At 34.9% G+C, this 27981-nt stretch overlaps 2 protein-coding genes and 1 pseudogene across 3 annotated transcripts; 2 read left to right on the forward strand and 1 right to left on the reverse strand.

The window, feature by feature from the left end:
- Positions 1-5968: 5968 nt before the first annotated feature.
- On the reverse strand, positions 5969-12791 carry LOC143593306 (mediator of RNA polymerase II transcription subunit 22a pseudogene; annotated as a pseudogene). Its single transcript, XR_013146082.1, has 3 exons — positions 12580-12791; positions 6980-7045; positions 5969-6199 (listed from the first exon to the last, which is right to left on the reverse strand). The product of XR_013146082.1 is annotated as a mediator of RNA polymerase II transcription subunit 22a pseudogene (transcript).
- Positions 12792-20604: 7813 nt separating this feature from the next.
- LOC143593309 (ricin B-like lectin R40G3) lies at positions 20605-22423 on the forward strand. Its single transcript, XM_077072976.1, has 4 exons — positions 20605-20994; positions 21085-21207; positions 22041-22269; positions 22395-22423. Coding segments are annotated over exons 1-4 (744 nt in total). The 3' UTR covers positions 22397-22423.
- A 4148-nt stretch (positions 22424-26571) lies between these two features.
- On the forward strand, positions 26572-27742 carry LOC143593307 (uncharacterized). The gene is made up of 3 exons (XM_077072975.1): positions 26572-26833; positions 26917-27136; positions 27211-27742. The coding sequence occupies exons 1-3, from the start codon at positions 26572-26574 to the stop codon at positions 27740-27742; spliced, it is 1014 nt and encodes a 337-aa protein (XP_076929090.1).
- Positions 27743-27981: the final 239 nt, after the last annotated feature.

Raw genomic sequence — 27981 nt, forward strand, 5'->3', positions numbered from 1 at the left:
AACGAGAGGTAGAGTTTTAGATTGAGTTAGTACCAGCAGCACAGCCCGTCACGAAAGCACCTTACCGACTGACGCCGTCAAAGATGAAAGAACTGATGTCCCAAATGCAAGAACTCAACAAAGGTTTCATACGGTCGAGTGTTTCCCCGTGAGGCGCGCTGGTGTTGTTCATGAAGAAGAAAGGCGGAAGCATGAGAATGTGTATCGATTATTGTGAGCTGAATAAGCTTACAGTGAAGAACAGATATCCGTTGCCACGGATTGACGACTTGTTCGATCAATTACCAAGTGCTGGCTGGTTCTCACGGATAGACCTTCGATCAGGCTATCATCAATTGAAAGCGAAAGAGGCAGACATTCCTAAGACAGCGTTTCGAACGCAGTATGGACACTACGAGTTTCTCGTAATGTCGTTCGGTCTAACAAATGCTCACGCGGCATTTATGGACATGATGAATAGGTTATGTTGGCCGATGTTAGACAAGTCGGTTATCGTTTTCATTGACGATATACTGATTTATTCGAAAAGCGAGTCTGACCACACTAAGCATTTGAGAGAAGTGTTGGAAGTTTTGAAAGACGAGAAACTGTACGCCAAGTTCTCGAAATGCGCGTTTTGGCTGCGAGAGGTACAGTTCTTAGGTCACATAATCAGTTCCGGGGGGGTTACTGTAGAACCAGCAAATATCGAGGCGATAAAGAATTGGAAGACGCCGCAAAACCCAACTGAGATACGCAGTTTCTTAGGGTTGTCTGGCTATTATAGGAGATTCATCCAAGGTTTCTCCAAGATAGCCGCATCGTTGACTGGTATGACCCGAAAGACTGTGGTGTTCAATTGGGGTAAGTTCCAGGAAGATGTGTTTGAAGAATTGAAGAAGAGGCTCACGCAGGCTCCATTCTTGTTTTACCTGACGATAACAAGGATTTAGTAGTCTGTGCTGACGCTTCGCATCAAGGGTTAGGTTGCGTGTTAATGCAACGAGGGAAGGTTATATCATACGCGTCTAGACAGTTGAAGACTCATGAAAGTACGTACCCGACGCATGATCTAGAGTTAGCAGCTGCAGTACATGCTCTTAAGATTTGGAGACATTACTTGTATTGTAACAACTCGGATTTTTCGATTATAAAATATACCCATATTTCCCAACCCATTTTCGTTTTCAGGAAATTTAATCAATAAAATTATTACATTAATAACATTATAGTTTTTCTTTTTCTTTATTTATTATTTTATATTTGGATTTTATATAAAGATAACCCTTAACCCAAACCCAATAATAAAATCCGTAACCCGTATCCATTTACCGTAACCGTGACCCGTTTAGCTTACTTGAGCCACAATTATCGATCTAAACTAGGAATCGAATCATGGTTGTGATTATTCTTACCATTTAAGGCCTAACTGTCCTTGTTAATTAGGAAACAATATCAAATATAACGCGTATTGATTCATTAGCTAAACCGTCTGAACTAGAACCAATTATATAAGTTAGGATTGATCATAATGCAATTGCTCGTGTTTGCACCCCCTTTATAACCCGACGATCAAAACGCCTAAACTTAATTTGATCGATTTTGGCCGTAACCCCTCTGTTCGATTCCTACTCTTGCCGTCGCAAAGGGGTAGTCGTTCTCTGTGGTTTCTTCATCATTTAAGGTAATTGAAACATGTATCATGCTCGTCTATCATCAATAAACGGAAACCCTAAATCAATTTAAACAAACATTAGACAGATTGAGGGATTGATGATTTAGGGTTCTTATTCCAAATTGGGTTTTAACAAGTATTGTATAATTAAGATGGTTTTCATTCTATAAACAACTGACACACCAGCGCGAATGGCTGTGTGTGTGTGTTAAACCTTTGAGCCGACCATCTGCCCGAGTTCGAGCCCTACAGAGCTAGTTTTGGTTTTTTTTTATATTATTGCTATTTAATTCTTTTAAATGATTTACAAAGTATTATAATTAATATTAAATATCTAACATCGTTTATTTAAACCGACATCATTGCATCATCGTTTCTAGTCAATTAACCTCATCACAAGTTTTCATATATATACATATATATATGTATTATTCTTTTTATACAAAACCATAATAAATGTATTAAACGTGTTAGACGTATTAATTATATATTGTTTTCTTTTCCATTAGGTTTCGTTAAAGATTCAAACATATAAATTTCATGATTGTTATATAGTTAAACGTTTAAACTAGTTGTTTTTCCGAATACTCGTTAAAAACCATATATGAATATATATTGAGTATAAAAAATTGGTTTTAATAAGGTTTTTAATCTAAAATATATATTGGTTATAATCTCTTTAATTATCATATTAAAAAATTGTTTTAAGTATTTTTTTTAAAAGATTTTATTGTATATGAATATTATTGTTTATTAATTATCCATTATTTATTTAAAAAGAAATTTCTTCTAAATGGTAAAGGTATATATAAATACATTAAATGTATTTTTGGTTTTAAAATAATTATTTAAAACAAACCTTTCTATCTAATCAATTAAAAATTATGAATACTTAGCTATTTTGTTTATAATTATAAATTTATTAAAGGTAAGCTATTTATTATAAAATTAATAAATAAAATTGATAATAAGTCCTAGTAATACTTAACTTTCTTAACTTTCGAAAGAATACACTCGATCATAAATTCTCGAGTCTTTATCTAGTTTTAAGCTCGTTGTTGAATTCACATTTATTTTCATAATTATTTGTAGTTAGGATTATTGTTGGAAATTCCCAAAGAGAGTGATTATTGCTTTTTTGTTGTATGCATTCCCATTTGGCTTATACGATCAGGTGAGTTTGATCATTCCCCTTTTTATATATTGTTTTCAAACGTTTTGGGGACATATACGTACTTTCATATTTTCTATCCTATATATATCTCAAACAATCGCAAATATGATCATTGTGTGTTGTATCAATTAAATGTTATTTGCTAATTGCTATTTGTTTAAGTGTGTTTGTATCTATCAAGTCTTGGATTCTCATTAGTATGATCATACGAACGTCTTAGTAACCGGAGCCCGATTCTCTTGGCGAAGATAAACCGACAATTTTAGTCATTGTAATAAATGCCCGATTCGCTTGGCAACGATTCATTGGCACACTAGCACGATTTGGTTATATACATGTTATGATATGATTGATTACTATCACATGGTTGGTTTACGCATTTATCACTTATCATTTATCAATTATCTAACATATATATATTTTATTATTTGTTGTGTCAAAATTGGTGATCATCTCACTCAACATTTGTTGTTGGCAAACTCCATTTTCTACGCATATGCAGGTTGCTTATATTGAAGTATGAATATTTAGTCAAGACTATAGGTTATAATGAAGACGATCGTTACATCATGTTTATAATCATTTATTTGAATTGTTTTGTAACGTTTGTAAACGTGTGTGTGTATGTTTGAATTAAAATAATTAATTAGATATTGTCATTTATATTATTATAGTATCTTCGAGCTGTGAGCAATCGGATCACGCCCCGGCATTTCCGCCTTAGGTTGGGGTATGACATGTATGGTACTAAGTGTACTATCTATACGGATCACAAGAGTTTGAAATACGTCTTCGAGCAGAAAGAGTTGAATATGAGGCAGAGAAGATGGATAGAGTTGATTAAAGACTATGACTGTGATCAAGTATTACCCGAGAAAGGCTAATGTGGTTGCTGACGCCTTAAGCCAGAAGAACGAAGAAGTGATAACGAAGAAGGCTAATGTGATCAAGTATTACCGCGAGCGATTGCGTTTGAGATTTGTGAATGCGACAAAGACCGGTGATTATTATTCGATCGTGAATCAAGAATTAGGAGGATTATGAATGAATGAATGATAAAACAAACCCTAATAACCCACCCTTATATACATTTCGTTTCAGGATGGATTCCCTTCCTTATTATTATTAGAGTTAATGTAATTTTAGTACTCGTGTTTTGTCCGGTTACGCAACTTTGGTACCGGTTTTCACTTTTCTAAAACTTGCAATTTTAGTACTTTTTTCTAACCCCGTCTATTTTGTCCGTTAAGTCAGGGGCAAATTAGTAATTTCGATTATTTTATTTATTTTCTCTTTTAGCTAAGTGTCATTTTCATACATGTGGTTTGTTCAATTACACAATTTTAGTATTTTTTTTGAATTTATTGCAACTGGATACTTTGATTAGTTTTGGATAGACAGGCAAACCAAAAGAGTCTTTACATATTATAATTAAAAGATCATCTTTAACCCTCAATAAACAGATCAACCCCCTTTCCCACGCTCATTGATCCTTCAAACCCTAACCATTGTTCATTTTCAAGTTCAATGAATTACGATATATTGTTTTGTCCATTTGATTCGTCAACCATCATTCATCTATAAGTTCAATTGATGTTATACTAAGAGATGCGAAGTTGTGTGATTGTTATTTGACTTGATCCTCCGATGTGTTAAAGAGCTACTGCTATCATACCCGAACTTTTGAAAAAAATCAATGCACAAAAAAATGCAAGAAAAATGGCTAAGATGAACTCATGTCTTGAGCTACTAGAAGCAAATTGGCAATCAAGAACAAAAGGCTACAAAATATCTTATAAATTACATGGTTGTTTTTCATCTCCTATCATGTATTTAGTTACCTTTTAATTGTAATATACTAATATGTAATATGTAATGTCTCTTTTGGTTTGTTTATTAATTCAAAACTAATCAAGTATCCAATTGCAATAAATTTTTTTAAAAAAAATTTACCAAAGTTGCATAATTGAACAAACTTACAGGTATGAAAATGACATTTAGCTCAAAAGATAAAATAATCGAAATTACTAACTTACCCCTGACTTAACTGAAAAATAGACGGGGTTAGAAAAAAAGTACTAAAATTGCAAGTATTAAAAAAGTGAGATAGCCATTTACAATAAATTCAAAAACAGTACTAAAGTTGCGTAATTGGATAATTCATAGGTACTAAAATATCAGTTAACTCCATAATTAAATAAACAATGCATAAAACATGTGAACATGGAGCACGGAAATGCAACTTGGGAATGGAGGTCTGATGTGGATATGGAGACCGGAATGTGGGCACGTATCAAAACCAAACCATTCATTAACGTATTGAAACCGACTTGCTGAAAATTCAGAAAAGCCAGCTGCAAAACCGAACTGATTATGGGATTTGAAAGTTTCATGCTTCTACACAAACACTCATATCTCAAAATACTTTTTACAAAAATAATAATAATAATTAACTACAATGACGACGGTGGTAGCTCCGGTGACAAAAACGGTGTTGGCGGTGGCGATGGTGGTGGTCAAGCTACAGGGGTGGCGGTGGTAGCATTGCCGCATTGGTAGTGATGGCAATGGTGGTGGTCAAGAAAAGACAGTTGTGGTGGCGGTGATGGTCAGGCAGCGACAGTGACAATGGTTACGGTGGTTACGGCGACGTTGTTGGCAACGACGGTGGCGGTGGTAACGCTGGTGGTAAGGCGGTGGCAGCGGAGTAGGTGGTGGTGCCGATGGTGTTGTTGAGAATGTATGGTGAAGGAGGAATGGAATGGAAAAAAAAAAGAAGGGGGGGGGGGTGTGAAGGAATGGTTTTGATGAAATATGTTCATTCTCACGTAATGAATCATTCCATTCCCCCAGTCATTACTGCATACCAAACGCTACCCCCAAGTGTTGTAAAAATGCAATATCCGAACAAGTAATGGTAACATAGTTGAACACATTCAAATATTGGTTCTGTAATTCAGTTGTGAACATGAATTGTTTTTACTGTCTTTAGAGTTTAGATTTGCATCACACAAATAATAAACAAACATCAAAATAAATAATGCTACATCATAACTACAATACTGCTAAAGCATCATCAAGACAGTTACAACAAGTTCTTACATAAAACTTTGAAGGACTAGATATCTGGAAGTTGGAGGTCACTTTTGGTTTGACCTGAGAAGAGAAGAATAATAATGTGATTCCATTTCCTTGAGACTAGCAGCAGCATCTTCACCAATCCTAGCCAGCATCTTATCAGTCTTCTCAGCCTGCTGGTTTAGCTCAGTAGTTCTCTTATCTACATGGTCGTTCAATGACGCGAATCCAGAAAATATAGCCGTTTGCTTTAGCTCTGATACTAGTTTTAACAAAGAATCCGCTGCTTGTACCTGTTGTTTATCAACTTGTATATTATTTTCCACCAATTGGCGCTTTTCATACCATAAAAGTTCAATTCTGGTTATGGGCCATGAGTGTAAACAAACCGAGCCGTCAGCTCGTTTAACTTACTAGATCTAGAGCTCAGCTCATGGATAGTTTTACAAGATTGCCCTTATAATATTTATTAACATATATACAGTTATAATTAAATTTATATTTTTATTAGTTATAACTCTTGTATATAAAACAAATAAATTATTTACTTATTTCTAACCTAGTTTAATTCAGTTATCGCATAATACTTACCTAAATATATCAAATAAATTTTATATGAATAATAGGTTCATTTAGGCTCGCGAGCCAACTCAAGCTTGATAAGTAAAGCTCGGGCAAGGGATCGTGCAATAAACAGACTTATTTTCAAGATCGGGCTCCTATTCGAGCCGAACTCAAGTAGCTCACAAGCGGTTAGGCTCGTTTACAACCCTATATTGGGCTAATCATGTAATATGGGAAGAAAAGGATTACAAGTAAAAAAAGTCTCTTAAAGCGTATTATGATGCCTACAAGTTATAACATGTTACATCGTTTCATTTTTTAGAATTAAAAGTGTGTATATAATTATATCTCAACCCAACCCAAACCATTTTAACTAGTATTTAGAGCTTACATGCTTCGAGTCAAACGATCAAACCCATTTTGACCGATAACCACAGCACCAAAGAGTTTTTAAAATCAGTATTCAGGATACCAGATAAAGTGTGCCAAAAAAGGGGGATGATGCTTACCATTTTTGCGGCCCGCACCTCCATCATGAAGGCTTCTTGTGAGTTTCTGACAGGAGGGTCATTAACCTATGTCATATGTATGCGGTCAGGTGGTTTTAAACATGACATCAAGCATGTGAAATTTGATATTACACATTTTATCCATAATTTGAACTTTAAATGCAAAAGTACAGTGTAAATACTTAAATATAATTACTAAAATTATTTGAAATAATATTTTATTTTGCCTAAGTAAAAGGTTTTAAAACCCGTTATTTATTTGACATGTTCTTTTTAGCTTTTTTTAGTAATTTACCCGTTTAACCAGTTAGAGATAAAAACATAACACTAATGAACCCATTCATAAGTAAATGGGTCAACAGTGCCCCGTAGCTGAACTATAAACTACCTCTTAAGCCTGACTAAAGTCATATATATCCTTCCATTAGCCATCAAACTTATATTTTTAGTATGAATAAGCTCAGACAGTTGAAAAAATACAAACAATACCGAATATGGCCAGTTAGCCGTAAACCAGGCCTAATAATAAAAAACCCTATATTGGTTTGTATTTTCTTTCCTCACAACAATTAAACTGATTTTTGTTTCTTATTGTCTCTGTTGGGACTTATATTTTAGACCGACGCATCGAATTATTATTGTTATGGGTGAAAATTATATTATTGGTCTTATCCAAGAGGCGGATGGAGTGAAGACCAAGGCACAAGACCACTATAAATAGACGATTAGCTCATGTGCTTCATTGTGTGTGATTTTTTATGTATTGAGAGTTTGCCCCCGGGGAAGAGCTCTCCCAGGGTGGCCGAGCATTTGTGATTATGTATGTATGTATGTATGAGTGTTCTTTGTGACAATCTTTTGATTAACAAAATCATACTACTACATCTATCTATTTGTGTTTCGATTACAATTGTTCATCCTTTTATTGATTTTTAATCGAATCGAACTCTCCACACCCGTCCATAGATCTTTCAAGAGTGAATACATGTTGATTAGATCCTAGCTCAGATCCTCCGTTTATACCGACTATTCACGCTTCCGCACCGAGGCTCGGTTCTCACAGTTGGTATCAGAGCGGGTTACCGAATCATTCAGACTAACCGCTGAATTTGATTAAATTTGCTCTTGAATCCGCCATGGACGTTAAAGATTGAAGTTTGTTGAAGTTTTTGTGGGTTTTTGCATGGATTTGAATGAAGTTTGATGATTCGAAGATGATTCATGTGAGTTGATGTTTGAGTTGATGATTAGTTCGGAGATTCAACATCGATTTCACGTTTATTTGTTCAGTTTCGTCCAGATCTACAGTTTTCGGTTCGCTTTAGGTCAAACTTGTTTATATTTGATGTCCTAGATTTGATCGTGTGATGAAATTGTTGATAGATTGGTGATATAATGATGATTTTAAGACGGTTTGATGAACTTTAAACGGTCCATTTGTGTATCAAAGGTTTAATTTCGGATATAAGATTTTAGGGTTCATATGTTCAAATTGGGGAAAACGAGTTACATGTGTTCAAGATGATTGTTGTATTCACGATTACTTGGTGCTTACCCACGAACATTTTGCCTTAATTCATATTCATGACTAGAAGGGGCTGTAGCCGCGAGTGTCATGGCAGTTTATTGGGGTTCGAGTTGATATTAGCTGCTGATATGATTGTTATATGTTCGAGCATACTACTGATATTTAAACTGTTGCTAAGCTGAACTGTAGTGATATTTCTGTCAATTCATATCCAGTACAAAGTGATATGCAGCTGGTAAAGTTTGCAGATTCATGTCTCAAACGATTGATGCTGTTTTGGTTCTCTGATTCACGAACATTAGCTGCAGATTGCTGATGCGATGATTATAAATGAGCAGTTAATTTAGTTTCTGGTGCAGGGGCAGAATGGCAATTAACATGGGCTGCATGTGTACTATAGCAATTTTGCTGCTAAAGCTGTTAGTTGCATAATGTTGTGTTCAAGTACTCATTTACCGGCTGAATTTATATGTCACAGACAGTTAAGAGCAGAATAGATAATCAGCTGCTGACATGAATTTAAGTGATCAAGTTGTTGCTGCTGCAAAAGTGCAGCAGGGGCAATTAAGTAGTTAAGTTGCTGATATGAACTTCGAAAAGGTACAAGCATTGTTGCTGATATGATAATGCTTTAAACAGTTGCTGTAGCTGAATTATTTGCACGAGTTGGTTTTGATATGATAATGCTTTAAACAGTTGCTGTAGCTGAATTATTTGCACGAGTTGGTTTTGTGTGGCTGCAACTTAAATTCTGATGAATTATTCCCGAACAATTATGTTAGTTTACTGTTGTTGCTGCACTATTTAGACAAGGGCTGTTTGGTAAATTTGCAACTAATTTCAAGGGTATTTTGGTACATTTCGCTGTAGATTCATACTGAGTTTAAACAGGTGCAGCTGCTGATATGAATGTGGCAGGGGTAAAATGGTCAGGTTGTAGCTGCTGCACTATTTAACGAACAATTAAAATGAGTTTTATACTGGGGTATTTTGGGCTGTTGCTGATATAATCTGATTTAAATGAACAATTGTTGCTGAAATTTGCTGTTAACGGGCCATTATTGCTGATTAAAACGTGTCGTTAATGAGCAGATTATTTGCTGGAAAAACGTGCTGAATTTGCTGTTAAAACATGCCAAAATTGCTGTTAAAAGTGCTGTTAACAGGCCAAAATTGCTGATTAAAATATGCTGTTAACGAGCTGATTGTTTGCTGATTTTAGTGCTGAAATGCTGATTTTAGTGTTGATGTTGCTGATTTTGGTGCTGAAAATGCTTACCTTAGTGCTGAAATTGATGATTTTGAAGCTGAAACGAGTAGTATGCGTGCAGAAAAAGTTAAGTTTTTACCCCAAGCATATAATCCTTTCTCGGGTACATCTTGTTTTTATTCGAGCATATGCCTTCTCGAGCACACTTTTGTTTTGTCATGAACAATTAGAATTTAATATTCTAAGCATACATGCTCGAAAGGAGTAATCTTAAGTTTGTGTCTCGAGCACACCTTGCTCAAGAGAGAAAACATTAATGATCACTCACTAAGCATATCTTTTTACCCTCGGCACACCTTTACTCAAGAGCATATCTTTATTTGGGCATGCTCGAGAAGGGAGGAAATATGTGTGCTCGTGAACAAAAGTTTGTGTATGTGAAATATTTCAAGTGTTGGAAGATTTTTGGGACATGACTGATGCAGTTGACTTTCTAAAGTCAAACGGACCAAGATGGAGAAAAGACTAATATTGGTTTACCCGTTGACTTTTTGACCATGTGCTCTTAACGAAAAATGTTTGCCCAAGTATGAGTGACCATTTGGAAGTAATTTTCTGGTCAACTCGGCAGTTGACCGTGTCGGGTCAACGAAGGGCATTTTGATCATTTTTAAAGACTTTTTGAGCAAAAATTGGGCAAAATTCACCAAAACTTCACGACTACAACAAGATGCTTACAAGATCAACATGGTTGATTTTTCCGAATCATTTCATGAGTTGACCAAGTCAAATGTCAACTATCAACCACAAAGGTATCATTTTATTTCATTTATTTTGAATTTCATCAACAATTCTTGATAGGGATGGTCAAGATTGTTGGAATTGAAGAGTTTTATGTTTTCACCCGCACTTGATTTGAAGACACGTTCATTAAAGACAATTGCAACGAAATTGGGGGAGTAAAAATTCTTGAATTTCATTGCAAATTGCTTGCTTCAAATCAAGTGAAAAGACTCAAGTTAAGGAAAAGTTGATCAAGATCAATAACCCAAGATTCTTTAAAGATGTTTGTTGTTTGAGCATCGATATGTTTACCCGAAAGGTATCCTATCTGTTGCACGAGCACAATGGACAAGTCTTTCATGAAGTATTACGAGCACAAGGAAATGTTTATGTTGTTTGAGCATCGATATGTTTACCCGAAAGGTATCTTATCTATTGCACGAGCACAATAGAAAAGTCCTAAACTTTAATGAAGTCCTTCGAGCACAACGGAAGGACTGCTGTTCGAGCATCGATATGTTTACCCGAAAGGTATCCTATCTATTGCTCGAGCATGAGTCTTCAGATTTCCTAGTACAGTTTGAAGATGATTTAAATGGGAAGAAACAGATTTGAAGAATGGAAGATTATTTGATGATCACATTGACTTTATTTCTTTTTGTGATGACCTTGTTACTTGAAGTTGATCTTTGAAGCTCAAAGCCTCGTTCATATGCCCATACAACTATATCCAAAAGTGATATAAGAGTGATAATTCGAAATGAACAATGGGAGAAGCTTAACGTGAGGGGGAGAATTTCAACAAAAGACAATGGTTTTTAAGGTGATCATGAAAGAAATTCGATGGCATCGGTCTAAGGGGGAGATTGTTGAGACTTATATTTTAGACCGACGCGTCGAATTATTATTGTTATGGGTGAAAAATATATTTATATTATTGGTCTTATCCAAGAGGCGGATGGAGCGAAGACCAAGGCACAAGACCACTATAAATAGACGATTAGGTCATGTGTTTCATTGTGTGTGTGTTTGTATTGAGAGTTTCCACCCGGGGAAGAGCTCTCCCCGGGTGGCGAGCGTTTATGATTATGTATGTATGTATGTATGAGTGTTCTTTGTAACAATCTTTTGGTTAATGAAATCATACTACATCTATCTATTTGTGTTTCGATTACAATTGTTCATCCTATTATTGATTGTTAATCAAATCGAACTCTCCACACCCGTCCAATATTATCGTTCAAGAGTGAATACATGTTGTTGATTCGATCCTAGCTCAGATCCGAGCTCCTCCGTTAATACCGACTATTCACGCTTCCGCACCGGGGCTCGGTTCTCACAGTCTCGCTTTCTCATTCTTTGCACAAAACTACAAAAGATTGGTCTCAACTCTCAAGCATGATATTTTCTTCGAATTGAAGTGCTGCAAGTTAATTACATATTTTTTTCAACCTATTCTAGATAACAAGATAATATTGATGTTCTCCAACACTTAAAATTAACTTTGATGATATTTGCATCTGATTTATGATTGAATGCAACTTCTCTTAATGCATTATGTTAGTTTAGGATGAACAAGACTGTGCAACTAAACAAATCAGGAATTCTATGAGTGGTATTTAAAATTTATGATCTTCGGTTCGTTTCGGTTAATTCGGTTATGACACCCACCACCATAACCATAACCGACCAACATAACTTAGTTAATCGGTTATGGCTTAGCCAAACCATTTGTTAATTGTCCACCTCTACTGTCAAGTGAGGCAAGTATGATAATAGTCGTGCCCTTTTGTAATCTGCCCATATATATGTTAAGGGATACATTTATACACCACTAAAGTTACTGTAGACACCACCGTTCATGTTATGCAATACTGGTGCACTGTGAAGTTTTCGTAAATGGTGATGTAAATAGTAATATTAGCAGTGCATAAATCATTTCCCATTAGTAAATCTCTACATGTTTCTAGAAATATGAGATGTCTAAAATCATATGGAAAGAACATGTAGTTTATTATGCTAAAAATAATAAACTTTTACAGCAAGTAACATAAACTACTAACACATAAAAGTGCATACCCGGGCAACATTGACAACAATGCCGAAAGTGTCAACGATGCTTCCAATGTCATCATCGACTCTCTTCTGCAATGATTTCTGCTTTTGCGCAGCCGCAGCGGCTGCCGCCGCTGTGGGACCAACTGCCCCACTTGTGCCTCCACCTGCCCCACCCTTATTCATTGCAAAATTCAGTTTGCTGCTTTTCACAAAAAAGACGGGTCAGATAAACAAAATTCCCAAAAGGCACCAACTATATCTAACTAGTTGTGATACAGAAATGCAAAAAAATAAAAAAAAATAAAAAAAACTTTTTCGAAGCTGCAAAACATGCACACATACAAAATGACAATTCACAATTGAAATCAGAACCAAATCCTACTGGGTCAACAGTTTCTTCTCAGTATATTGGTTTCGCAATTCAAGTAATGTACAGTTGCAAAACAATAACCTGACTTTGTAGATAAAAACACAAATAATCACAAGTGCCCATATCTTGTAACACAAAAAAAAAAAAAAAAAAAAAAACTAACAAGAAAGTAAACACACAATGGTAAGACACGAGTATATCACTATCGCCATTCATTTCTGTTGTTAACTTTTAAATGAAATCTTATTTAACAGGGGTATTTTGGTCAATTTATGTATAATTTAACAGCAGAATTGGACGACGTTAGTGAACTATAATGAAATGACAAGTTTTTGGGAACCACATTGTCTTTAGAAAATTTTCCAAAAACTGATCAAAACAGCAAATCTGACCAACCCCCGTGGACCAAAACAACAGTTTACTCTTATTATTAAGAACAAAGACCACCCATGATACATAAACCTTAACCATCTATTTATACTAAAACAATAACTTGTACTCTAAGCTAATTCAACTCGTATATGAAAGAAAGCAAATCTCATAAATTATCTCTATATATCCAGCCGATCTTTCTTTTCTTTTGTGCTTATCTTAACACCAACTTTCTCATGTGGCCATTTTCACGCCTTGACTTTTTGGTTCACCCGTGATTAACCCTTTCATGTGTAAACATTAAGATTGCATCCTACAAAGAATTCGATATGCATTATCTCAGTTAAATTGCAGATTTTTTTTTTTGCCCTAAGAGCCCCCTGTAGACGACTAGATGTTACTGACTACAGGTAAACTAAGCATCCTGTTGTGACTCAAAATCCCAACATCATTAATAGTTAGGTATTCTAAATGCAAGTTTTTTTTCCCTTTTAGCTAGCAATTTGGAACTATGAAGATGAGAGAAGGTGCGCACTGTGTTAGATACTACCGTCTACAGAAAATTATTGTGATTCATGTATGAATCTAAAAGCATCCGCGCATACAAAATCATTTTTTTAAAGTGGATTACACAAAATGTTCGATAAACTGTTGAAAACATGGCAAACAGAAAAATAACTAACAACAAATCTCTCAATTTTGCAGAGACGTAATTGACCTTTTTCTGATTAGCTTTTGACAGAAAAATATGAGAACATTAATCAAATACTAGCTGGGGGTGTAAACAAGCCGATCCCCTCGTGAGATACTCAAGATTGGCTCGGTGAAAAATGAAATCGAGCCAATCAGAAAAAGCATATGATATAAAAGCTACGCAATTTTATATTAATATAAAATTTATATAATAACTATTATTATATAAAAGCATATGATAAATAGAAACAAATAATATATTATACACTATGTATAAAAGCGAGCCTGAGGTTGGAAAACTACTCAGGAGGCGAGCTTGAGCTTTAGAAACAAGCCGAGCTCGAGCCTAAACAAACTCAGCTGGTTTATACCTCCCCTAATTTTAGAAAATAAGTGAAAAAATATTAGTTTCAGTTATGATAGCAGTCACTAAGACACAATTGCAGATACACGAAAAGAATAATTAAGAGTTGGTCCAAAATAAGGTGATACTAGGAGCAGAGATTGAAACAATTCCTATCAGATAGCATGTTTGGTTCTAGGTTTTCAATAATTAGTGTCCTAATCGAAACGTAAAGCTCAAGAAGAAATATACTTTTCAATATGATTAATAATAGGATCAAGTGTAAGAGTTACCTGCCTATTCACGACGAAGCGATATACGAGACACGGAGACGGCGACTCGGCCAACGATAATCCACAGATTGTCTGACGCTTAATTGGGGGAAGAGGAATACCAGGTAAAAATAAAAACAAAAGCAATTGGAAAGGAAAAATTACATTTTATTTAGTGTTCCTAGTTTAATGGAATGTTACTGAGTTTAATGAAAAGAAAAGGAATTTAACCATTATTATATAATATATTGTTTCCCTTATTTGTAACTGTAATTTTAGATGATCATAGCCCTTTAAAGTCACTATCTCTTAATCTACACTGTTGAAACCCATGTAATTTCTTCTAGAAGCAGCTGTTAAGGGGAGGTTTACACTCTCTCCTATCGCCTCTTCCACCCATGTCTATCTCACAACTCCTACGCTCTGTTTTCGAGTTTCATTTAATGAGAGAAAATAAATGAAAGGGAATTGGGAGAGAAAAGAAACTAAATGAAAGGATAGATGTGAAATTTTTTGTGTTCCCAAGTTTAATGAAAATCAAAAGAAAAGAATGAAATTAAGCATTCTTATATGTTCCCAAGTCAGGAGGAAAAAAAAAGAAAGCTATAATTTTACTATCATGTCCTTTAAATTAAATTAAAAGAAAAAATATGCATGTGATAACATTCCAACATCAAAATCACTGTAGCCACATACTAAATTACTTTTGATCGACTGACAGAGCATGAACACACAAGAACAATGTTGACCCAGAAAAAGTCAAACATAATAAGAGAGTCAATTTTGAGCAGCAGCTTGAGCTCATATTTTATTTTAAAATCCATGTTCTTTAAGATGAACACAAAGAAAACATTTATCTCCAGGTTGGTGAGACGGGTCAAGGGTGTCTTGTGTTTACTCATTACTCACGTACCCCGATCCGATGAACAGCCGACACCGGGAAACTCGAGGTTTCATGATCACTCGCGTCAAAATCGTGTTCGACAAATTGTTGGAATGAAGCAATCTTACTAATATCTTTCTTTGAATCTTGTTGTTAATGTTAAAAACTGAATGTGTGATCTTCACCAATGCAGTTGGAGGTACATTAGCAAAATGATCATAATCAAGAAGGTAAGCCGCTACCTCGCGGTAACCCGTCTCACCAACCCGGACTGATCGTTTCAGCCCGGGTTGACCGAGAGCTTTACCGAACAACCCTTTCGGGTTATTCGGTGCAAACAGTTCTTTATCGGTTGGCTTCACTATCACCACATGATGCTGCATAAATTTCCTAAGATTATAAATCAAAACCAAAATTATTGCTATAATCAACCATTAAAGTTAAAACATTGGTCAAAATCAAACCAACACCCAAAAAATGTTCATCCATATACTAGTTTCATAACTCAAAAATCAAAATTTCATGCCTGATATATGTGTGCAGGTGAAGGGAATTTGTTGACTGCCCTTTTAAATAAAATGGCATTTAGTTACTGAATGAATATAACTAAGTAGTAAAACTATTGCATCTGGTCTAGAAAAGTTCATCTTTGAGTTCGTCTTCAAAAAAAATCAGTGCGTTCTTGAACAAACATACCAGGAATAATTAAAATAACATGAAAATATATTGACCATGAGAAAGTCAACTGTTTTTGTATTTCTTTTTACAAACCTTAATCTTCAAATGTGCAATTGACCCATAATGAAACAAAACAGTTAAAAGAGCTTCAAGTATGACCAAACTACCCTTGAACCAAAAACCATTACAAATTTTGGGTAATTCTAATGTCAGGGGCCTTATAATTTTTTTTTAAAATATACATCAATTGTTTAATATAGGACAATTATCACTATCAATCTCAAAACAATTTAATCTCACAGCACATTCAAAAGTCAAACAATTTAATCTCACATCGCTCAAAATATGCGTTAGAATATTAGTTAAATGATGTATATTTTAACTATCAATCTCACATTTAATCTCAAAACCACATCGCTTCAAAAGCAAATCAAATTGTTTTGGGTAATTCTACGGCAGAGACCTCATAAGAAACAAAGTTAATCACATGTAAAAAAACCACATGACAAAAAGATGCCGGTTAAACACACATAAAAAGGTCATAAACGATGCAATCGTGATGGATGTTTTATATAAAAGTAAACAAATATGTTACCTGTGGAAGCAGTGAATGGCAGGTTCAAACAATGGGTGAATGGTAGGGAAGGAGTTGAGAGAACTGAGATATATGATATATAGGAGAGATCATGGAAAAAAAAAAGGCGGGTTGTGGGAGTCAATCCCCGTCACTTTGTTGAAAGGGATAAAAATGGAATTCAAATATTAACCTAATCTTAATACGTTTCTTTCTCTTTAAATCTTTCCAATTTGAAAAGAAAGAGTTATACACTAAAAACCCCTCCCCTCCTCTTCCTTTCTCTTGATAAAAAAAAAACTCAGTAACACAAAATTATTCCAAATCATTTCTTTTCTATCATTTAATAAAACTCTGAACATAGCGCTAATTTCCATTGAAAACCAATCCAACCCATTATAAATAATATAATATAAACTCCCCACCACCCTGAGGCTCTCCCTAAATCAATTGTTTTTCTAATCCATGGATTTCTTCAGAAGCTAGCAATAAGTCGCTCTCATCTGCGATTGAAAGAAAACGAAAGGAAGGGAAGAATTGGGTGAAACTGATTACACTCGCAGAGACAGCAAATTGAAGTTGAGGTAACTCTAAACCTGCTAATTTCATAAGAATTCAATCCATTTGCTGGTGCACTTCTATTGCTCTATTGTGCATAACAGAATCATCCACCATGAAGGCGAATTTCTGACCTTGCTCAAAGTATAATTATTAGGGGCATGCATAGGGTTTAATTTACTTTATGATTCTCTGCTAATATTGGACTTACTCACTTAACCAAACATTTGTCAAAGAATGTATGTTTATTTTCTCTCAGTTTACTTGTGCAATTCATTTCATTTGGTCCAATATTCATATTTAAACTAAAAAAATCCTATAAAAGTTACATGACATTAAGGCATGTTTTTTTTCTTGATAAACTATTAAAGGTTTTCTGTTTTCCAGATTTTATGATACTGAGGTTTATCAACGTATTCATTTTGATGAAAATGGGAGATCTATTGAGTTCATGAAGATTTTAAGAGGTAACATGTGAATCTTTTCTTTGAATCATAATGATTATTATTATTATTATTATTATTAGCATCATCATCATTATTATTATTATTATATATGTGGGTTATTCGTTATATCTAACTGTTGTGTAATTTCATTAACTTGGTGAGTTTTGAATATTTATTATCTAAGCTTGGATTTTAGGAAATGTATTGCTTCCTGGTCTAACTTAGATATAGGGTAGACCGGTTATACTTGAAAGTGTGATTCTTATTCTTTTTCCAATTTTTTTATATTGGTTTGATATAGGTACAAGAAGCAATAATTGTCATAGATGAACCAAGGTGAGTGTTTGCAACATAGCTTAAATTAAAAAAAAAAAAAATCATAAAGGCACCATTTTATCTCCTGCCTTGCTTCTGAAAACTTGAATTATGGTCATTTTCACCCAATGGCCCGAACATTTTAAAGTGATCACTGTGTTTTAAGTTTAAACACAAATTGAACACTCCTATAACAAAAACGTTTTCATCGAACCCTTTTTGTTTGTTCTAATTATATGAAATGCAAATGAATGCAGATTGAATGGAATTTGTGAGGAGGCTTTTTAAGAAACATTGAATCTGCTAGAATATCAATTCCTGGTAACGTGAAGTATGATGATTCATAGCAACGGTAAGTTTAAGAATATATATATTTCTGTAAAAATTTTATCTTATTTTATAAATTTGTTGTAGTTTGATATTTATTTAATAATTCGATTTAAGTTTCGTCAACTGTTAAGCATACTGAGTCTGCACATTAGGTATCTTAAACCACGAGTATAAATCCATGATTGTCATGCATCATACACTGATATCATATGAATACATAGGGAGCTTGACAAAGGTTGGTGTGGTAGAACAGGAGCCTGTTGCCCTCAATATCATGGCTGGTAATCTTAGTACAAAACTTAAATTAACACTCTCAATGTAGCATCCCTCTTGGTGAACAATGCCAAAAAAATCCATCATATGGGCAATGTCCTTCCAAGTCACGAATTTATGCATAGATAGTTCCAAACCTAAGGATAACACCTCTCTGTTTGATTTTTGTAACGTTCTTTTCCTTTTTGTTGTTTATTCTTGCACTTTATGACTTTAGTTAGTAACTTCTTTTATAAACTTACTGATATCCTAACATGTTATAATTTTGATGAGTTCTATAATTGGCAGGGTGATTTTGGTTTGTTTCAACCACAAATACCTACTCAAGTCCCAATATGGTTGGTTGTGACTTTGGAATAGAGAGGGAAATGCACATGCACTATTCTTCTTCCAGATTGGATGTATGTTGTTAAGTTTTGACTCTGTATGAAATATTGGATTTGTATACACTGTTTTTGATAATGATATGAAATTGAAAAAACGATGTAGATAAAGCTCGGATCTTTTTGTTTTATTAATGTTTAGGCAGTGTATACCCTGTAAATATAGTATTTTTCTAATGATTTGTCATATTCTTTTGATTACGAGCTTTAATTATCGCCCAAGTTACTCATATGATGTTTGTGTTTTTTAACTATATATATACTGGCTAGCATTCTATTAATATTTACCATGGAGTTCAGGTTGGCACTTATGCAGCCACTGTGAGATCCATTGCAAGTGCAAAGTTAAGATTTTGAAGGCTCCCAAGTTTGACATTGGGAAATCGATGGAGGTAAATTGCTCAATTTATGTTTATCGCATTTAGTTTTTGACATTGATACTTGTGTTATCTGATTGTGCCAAAGATGATTTTGTTGAACTGGCATGATCATTGTTTCTTAGTTTTAAGGGAATTACCTTGAAGATGGTAGGGCATGCTAATGAGTCGGCTCAAGCAATACTATTGTGAATGTTATAATCATTTACATACAACTTAGTAAATCAAGAAATAAAACTTAAAAGTATATATAATCAATTGGGCTGGGCTTACCTGGTGAGAAGAATGGAGTTGCAGATTGCCCTGCCGTGTTGGTGATGGACGGCAATTTGGTGGGTTGGTTTACAGTTCTAAATTTTACACAACCCTAACGAGGAGGAGGACGACTCTTCTCCTTTCTTTTCAATGTTTGGGATCGAGTCACTCAATTCTCAACCCAAGGTTAAAAAAACAAGTAACAAGCCGGGCTTGAGCTTTAGGTCGAAACCAGCCTAACTCAAGACCAGTTGAACTCGGCTCGCCTACACCCCTAGTTTTGATGGGTTAAATGAAAGATTTACTCTTAATTAATAGGTTATTTATTTAATTAAAATGAGTTAAAAGAAATAAATAAAAAAGATTTTTTTTGGTTTTAAGATATGCTAGGATGATCGTCAAATTAAAAGTATAATAACGAGACCATAAAATTTCCATTTAATTGGTGTTTTTTGCTTGGCATTGTGTCTTTTTGACGTTTTTTTAACGAGAATGACTGGGGGAAACATTTTAGGATTTTAAATTTTTTCGTTTTTTATTTATATTTTGGGTTATGATTTTTTTATTATTTTATTTGAATATATTTTTAAAACAAATTCTTATTACGCTTCTCCCATTTTTACTTTTCCCTTGCTTAATAGGTAAGACTTCTAAAACAATACTTGGCTTGGCTAGTTTCCTTAACAATCTTAACAACGCCAAATTGACTCTTTTAACCTTATATCATACGGTAAGGAATAAGGATAGAATTGTAATTACACAAGTGGGAACATAGTTGGGAACAAATTGTCAAACTGTAACTACTAGTACAGTCCAAAGCAGCGCACAACTCTTCCAACACAATGTACAAGTCAGTATCCTGTTATTCCCCTATGTAAACTAACCAGTAACCACCACAGTTTGCGTGTTTAACACATTTTTAAAATGGACCCACACAACCACCATCACTACCACCACCACCACCGTCACGGCGAACCACTCTACTCACCACCACCACACGGCGAACCACCGTACCCACCACCACCGCACGGCGAACCACTCTACCCTCCTCCTGTCATCATCCACCACCATCAACCACCATACCCACCTCCACCACACGTTGAGCTCTATCCTCCACCACCACCGCACCACTACACCCCACATATCCCTCCGGTTATCATTCACCACCATACTGATCACCAAAAAGAACCCGAAAAATATACAGATAATAAACCAACAGTTAGGGTTTACTGCAAGGCGAAACCCGATTACGCTCTGACGATTCGTGACGGGAAAGTGATTCTTGCGCCGTCTAATCCGTCCGATCCTCATCAGGTAATTAAATAATATTATAATTTCATATGTTGGGTTGGTTTTAATTAATTTGTTGAAATTATTATTAATGTTTGGTTTTGAAACAAGCAGCATTGGATTAGAGATGAGAAGTTTAGCACACGTGTGAAGGATGAACAGGGTTATCCCTCTTTTGCTTTGGTCAACAAGGCCACTGGTCAAGCCATCAAACACTCCATTGGTGCAACTTATCCTGTATGTCACTCATTCTATCAAGGTGTTCATCGGTCGGTTTGCGCTTTATTTATTGGTTTCGGCTGAATAACCAAACAACTTATTTATTTATTTATTTCATTTCCTTTGTACTTTTATAATGATATTGGGTTGGGCTAAAGATGTAATTCGATAAATGATAAAAGCTTAATAACGATATTCGGCTTATATGGTTAATTCAGACTTCTAATCGAAAACCAAATTCAGTTTGCGGTTTGGTAATAAAATATGATCAGGTATTGGTAATTGAATATGATCAGGGTGTTCTTCGCCTCATTGGTTCGGTTTGCTGTTTATTCAGTTTAGTTATTGGTTTCGACGGAATAAGCCAAAAAATATAATTAAAAAAATTATGGCGTTATAATGATATTGGTTTCGGCAATTGGATAAATGACAAAACTTGAATAACGATATTGTGTTCTGTTTTTGGTTAGCTCGGTTCGAACCGAATTCAGATTTCTGAAACCAAAATCGGAATCCCAATTCTGTTTTGACCGAAAACTATCTATGTAATTTGATTCTGTTTTAAACTCTTTGGTTTGCTGTGGTTTGGTTCGGTTCGGTTAAGAGTTTAATCGGTTTAAAACCGAAAAACGAACACCCCTTCTTAGCCATAAATTTAAGGGATTTGAAGTTTAATTATAATCAAATGTAGTAATTTGACTTTTAAGGGTCAACACAACTACTGTTTGACAAATTGATAAAACTTTTATTTCACTTTCAATGGAAAAGTGTTGTATTAAGCACCTTGCAACATCATATAACCTTCAGTTGCTTATTTTTTGTGTTAGTGAAGTTGTAATTTCTTTCTTCAGGTTCAGTTGACCGAATACAACCCTGATAAGCTTGATGAATCAGTTCTTTGGACCGAGAGCAAGGACTTAGGGGACGGTTATCGGGCGGTAAGAATGGTCAATAATATCCGACTCAATGTTGATGCGTTTAATGGTGACAAAAACCATGGTGGCGTGCGTGATGGTACAAAAATTGTTTTGTGGGAATGGAAGAAAGATGGTAATCAAAGGTGGAGCATGGTTCCTTACTGTATGTACTCAACTCAAGCTTTACTTGACAATATTCTATAATAATAATTTGCATTTGAGGTTTGACCTTCTGTTAAATAACATTCTTCATTTTGTTCTCATCAATCTGTCAAATGATATGTGCAGGATATCATGTATTGTGGGATTTTAATGTCCGAGTATAGCATTCTCGTCATGCGGTGGTTATCTGTATCCGTGAACGATCATGTGTTTGAATAAGTTGACTGTTGAGAAACTACGGGCTTAGCTATGTGTTATGTGGTCACCGGTCAGTGTATTTATGTATAGCATTGCTTCTTATACATGATGATATATTGATGTATGGTGATTGAATAAAAGTTAAATATTCGTTAAAAGCATGTGAAATTTAGGGTTGGCAGGTTGTTGGATTGAAGTTGATGAACCCAAACATGATATCAAGATTCAAGAGTGGCACATTTAAACTATGTATGTAACTTGGACATGACCAATGTCTCAAAATTATAGATTCTTGTTTACTTAGATTAAAACCAACATGATCTAAAGACCCAAAATTTTTGAAAGATTTTTGAACTCCAAAGTTCCAAACCATCCCCTTAACCTTAAGTTTTTACTAATCACAACTCAGACCTGGAACTCAAACTAACACAACACAATGGGTATGTTTGGCAAAACTAGCTGAAGGCTGTTAGTTGGAAGCTGGAAGCTGTAGCTTTTTAGATATATTTAGGTTTTTGACAGAGCAGCTGGAGCTTTTAATAAAATTAACTGGGTGCCAGCGCAGTGTGGCGGAGTGCGCGCAACCTGACATCAACCGCATAATTAGTGTCGGTAGGTGATTCACTTGATAATAGTGCACACATAACTCGAATGCAGACGTGCAATTCGTGCAAAGGCAATAAACGTGTAACCGGTGGCGAAAATCAAGAAACAAAGCTCAAATATACAGTAATTTCAAATAGATAATTTTTAAACCAACCTTTTTTGATCTGAACCCCTTTTCTGACCCGACACCGTTTTAATCTGAAACATGTTCTGATCTGGCACCCTTTCGACTCAAAATTATGCCGACACGAACCGAACTAAATTAACCCTTTTTGGATCGACTCGTTCAGACACTAATTTGGTCTTACACATGACCCGAGCTCGTCTGACTCCACTTGTTGCCAATCATAACCGGTAATCACGTAGTATACTAATTTTTTAAAGTTAAAGAAGTATAACAATATCATACACAAATTAAAGAGAATAAAATGCTCTTTATTATGATGTAATTTGTTTAAAAAAAATATTAACATGTGAAAAAGTTATGGTCTTTTAAAGAGTCATGGGGTAGTTAGTTTTGAATAAGGGTAAAATATGTAATTGTTATTATATAAATTTACAAAACTTGATGAAAGTTCAAGTACTAAACTTGTAAATTCAAATGTAAAAGCTTCTGGCTTTTCCTCAAAAATGGAGCTTTTCCGAACTTTAAAAGCTTGAAGTTTGTTCAACCAAACAAAGATTTTTATTAAGGGTATATTTGACAAAACTAGCAGGTGGTTGGTAGCTGGAAGCTGGTGACTGGTGGCTGGAAGCTGGTAGCTGGAAGCTGCAGCTTTTAGATATATTTAGGTATTTGGCAGAGTAGCGGGAGCTTTTAATAAAATGTATAAAATGACCAAAATATGCATAACTAAAAAACAATAATATTAAATATACTTATTTTGAAAGGTTATTTAAGTAATTAAAATATTAAAAGCTTGTAGCTCTTTCTAAACGTTACTAGTGTGGCTGGAAGCTGCAGCTTTTAGATATATTTAGGTATTTGACAGAGTAGCTGGAACTTTTAATAAAATGTATAAAATGACCAAAATATGCATAACTAAAAAACAATAATATTAAATATACTTATTTTGGAAGGTTATTTAAGTAATTAAAATACTAAAAGCTTGTAGCTCTTTCTAAACGTTACTAGTTGGAGCTTTAAGCTTTAAACTTTTTCTCATGACCTAAAAGCTTCAAGCTCCATCAACCAAACAAGGCTTTTAATTGAGTATGAGTTTTTTCTTAAAAGCTTGAAGCTTGAAGCCCCTAAAAGCTTCTAAAAACTCATTGCCAAACATACCCTAAGAATGAGTTTTTTCTTAAAAGCTTGAAGCTCTTAAAAGCTCATAAAAGCTTTTTGCCAAACATACCCAATATTTGCTTAAGATGCTTAAGAATTGCTTGTTGTTAACATTTTGCATCTCTAAATGGTTAAATGAGTCAAAACAAATATTTCTTTTCTAAAATAAGGTATGCTAGACAAAAACAGACTCAGTTTTGATTAAACAATGTCTCCTTACAAAGCTGATTGCCAATTTTGATAAAAACTACAACATTAAAGGGCGGTTCGATTGATCTCAAAAAGATGGTTTGAAGGAGATCTAAAAGCTCAAGAGTTAAAATGAAACATAATAACTTGAGGGTTAAGTTTGGTTAATTAGTTTTATTTTATTGTTGGCAGAAATACAAATTTTGTCCTTTAAACATACATGATTTACAGATCAATTCCTTAAAAAAGTTTCATTACAGGCGGTGTCTATTTATTTGATTTTCGTCCTTTAAGTTAACTGCATCCAATTCCTCCGTTAAGTTTATGCACGTGAGTAACACGTGAGGGTTTTTTTGTCTTTTAACAAGTCTCTCATCCCTCCTCACTCTCTCTCTTAAACCACGATAAACACCAGAAACCCTTTCATCCTATTTCTTTCACCTTTCATATCATACATCCAAAATTTGCCAATCTGAACCCTAAAGTCCTAACCAAGCACCTTTAGATGAACGATTGAAAGAATCATAGAGCCTCGATTCTACATCCGTGAAGCACTCCATCTACCAGAAGTTGAAGGATTCTATGGTAATTTCAACTTTCTAGGGTTTACAATATCAATGTTCCAGTCCTATTTAGCTTAAATTATGGTAGTTACTGACTTATTATTGTTAATGTTGTGGAGATGATAACACTGGATATGATAATAATGGAGATGATAGCATGAATTTGATAACTGTTATGGGGGAGATGAGTCGGGTGGGGATGATGAGGAAGATTCTCATGATGAGGGGGGTGATGGTACTGATGAGGAAGATAGTGATTTCAGGTTAGAAGATGGTGACATAACAAATGATGTGGAAGTAGATATGTGGGATTTTAGATTGCATACTGATATTGATGTTGATCACCAAGGTACCATTGGTGGTTTAGACAGTTTGGAAATGGAAATGGGAGAAGTAATGCTGGATAATGATAAATTTTATGGAGAAGAAGCGAATGAGAGAGACATAGATTCCCTTTTCTATAAGGGTTAAGTGTTTGGTACAAAAGAAGAGGTGAAGAAAATTATTAGATCACATGCTGTTGAAACAAGAAGACAAATTAGGATTCGAAAAGATGATCTTATAAGGGTTCGGGCAGTGTGTGAAGGTGATATGGAAGATGGGTCCCATTTGAAAAAAAATTGGGGGTTGGATCTAGTCTTTGTGAGAAAGATAAAGGATCAACAGAGAAACATGTTGGGGGTAGGGGAAAAAGGAAAGACCCACTTGTGAATAAATGCCCTTGGGTTCTGTTGCTTTCTTACCATAACAAAACAAGATCTTGGAAAATAACCAAGTTGGTGACGGACCATAAATGCCTTCAAATAAGGCAGATTTATGCTTGCACAGCTAGCTTCCTATCTCATCACTTAATTGAGGAACTACAAAATAACCCCAAGATGCCAATTAAAGCTATCAAAGAAAAGTTCCAGAAGAAGTATGAGGTTGATGTTTCTGACATGAAAGCATATAGCGCAAAGACTATGGCCAAGGAATAGATCAACGAAAATTTTAGATCTCAATATGGGCTGCTTAGGGATTACATTGAAGAGTTGAAGAATACTAAACCGAGTACAACAGTTGACCTTGAAGTAGAAACGTGCATCGACCCCACATCTGAGACAAGAACTTTTAAAAGAATCTATGTATGCTTGAGGTCTTTGAAAAAAGGTTTTAAAGCTATTGGGAGAGATCTTTTGGGTCTGGATGGGGCCTTCCTCAAAACTGGATGGCTTGGTCAATTGCTCACTATAGTTGGTCTAGATCCAAACAATGGATATTACCCCTTAGCATATGCGGTTGTAGAAGCTGAAACAATGCTCTCTTGACAATGGTTTTTGCAATGCCTTGGTGATGACTTGGACATGGATAGCAGATCTAAATTTACCTTTATGAGTGATAGGCAAAAGGTTAGTGTGCATTCCTTTTCATTCAACAATTTGATATTTATCTTATCATGTCATATCAAAGATGTAATTGTTCCATGAATGTACAAGGCCTTATCCAAGCAGTGGAAAGGGTGTTTCCTTGTGCAGAGCATAGATATTGTGTTAGACACAGTACTGAAAATGTGAAACAAATATTCAAAGGCAAGATTTATAGGGATGCCATCTGGAAACTAGCCACATGTACAACTGCTGCTCATTATGAAAGAGAAATGCATGTATTAAAAAGGTTAAACAAAAGGGCACATCTTTGGGTGTCTAAAATCCCACCCGAGCATTGGTCAAGATCACACTTTACTGGTAATATTTTTTTACCTTTCTTAGATGTTAGCTTGAGTGTTCGTTTAAAGTTTATAATACTATTAGTTATTTTGTTATAATAGGAAGAGCACTCTTAGATGTCTTGATCAATAACATGTGTGAAGTCTTCCATTCAAAGCTAGTAGATGGAAGGGACAAACCAATAATCACGTTGTTGGAATACATAAGGGAGTATCTTATGAGGAAAATAGTGAATGTTTTGAAGGTAATTGATAAGTCATCATGCTTGCTAACACCATATGCTACTAGCATTATGGAGTCAGTGAAGAAGGAAGCTAATAGGTTAGTTCTAGTCCTTTCACGTGTCTTTTAAACAAAATTGGAATATACATTGTTTTAACACATTCAAATGATAGGTACACTGTGCATTGGAATGGTAAGGAGCATTATCAGGTGACTGGACCAAATGGTGATCAATGTGTAGTGAACATGAGAACAAATACTTGTGCATGTAGGAGATGGGAAGTCACTGGGATACCATGCAGACATGTTGTGGCAAGTATTTGGGTGAAGGCTGCTCATGACCCTAATGTTGGCAAACCAGAATCATTTGTCAATCCAATATACACAATGGAGAGGTGGAAGGATGTATACAGTTACAAAGTTTATCCTATTAATGGAATGTCTATGTGGCCCAAGTCACATGTGCCAACACCAATCACAGCACCAAAGTATCATAAGCCTATTGGGAGGCCAAAGAAATCTAGGAAAAAGTCACATGTGGAAAAGGAAGAAGCTACTACAGGTAAGAAGGGGAAGAAGGCAACGGGAAAATCTGTGGAAGTTGAAGTACAAGGTCCTTCTACAAAAGCAAAAACAGTTAGGAAGGCCAGGCCACCAGGATCCAATGCTTGTGGGGGATGCCGCCAAAAATGTCACAACATATGATCATGCCCTTCTGCAGTGTAAAATTAATGTTTTGGGATGTAATGTTTTTCGGGTTTTGACTGTTCATTCCATGGAACAATATTTTGGGTTGTCTTTTGGTTTGTAATATGTATTGACTGTTTTTAGGTTGTCCATGGAACAATTATAATTTGTTTAATATTAATGAATGGCTGATGTTTATTTTGTCAATATTTGGTTCTTGAAATTGTTGGTTGTTAATATATTTGAATACATTTAGT

Source organism: Bidens hawaiensis, unplaced genomic scaffold (assembly GCF_021521415.1).
Source record: "Bidens hawaiensis isolate Kalapana, Puna unplaced genomic scaffold, B.hawaiensis_p1.1 tig00041905_1, whole genome shotgun sequence".
Classification (NCBI taxonomy): domain Eukaryota; kingdom Viridiplantae; phylum Streptophyta; class Magnoliopsida; order Asterales; family Asteraceae; genus Bidens; species Bidens hawaiensis.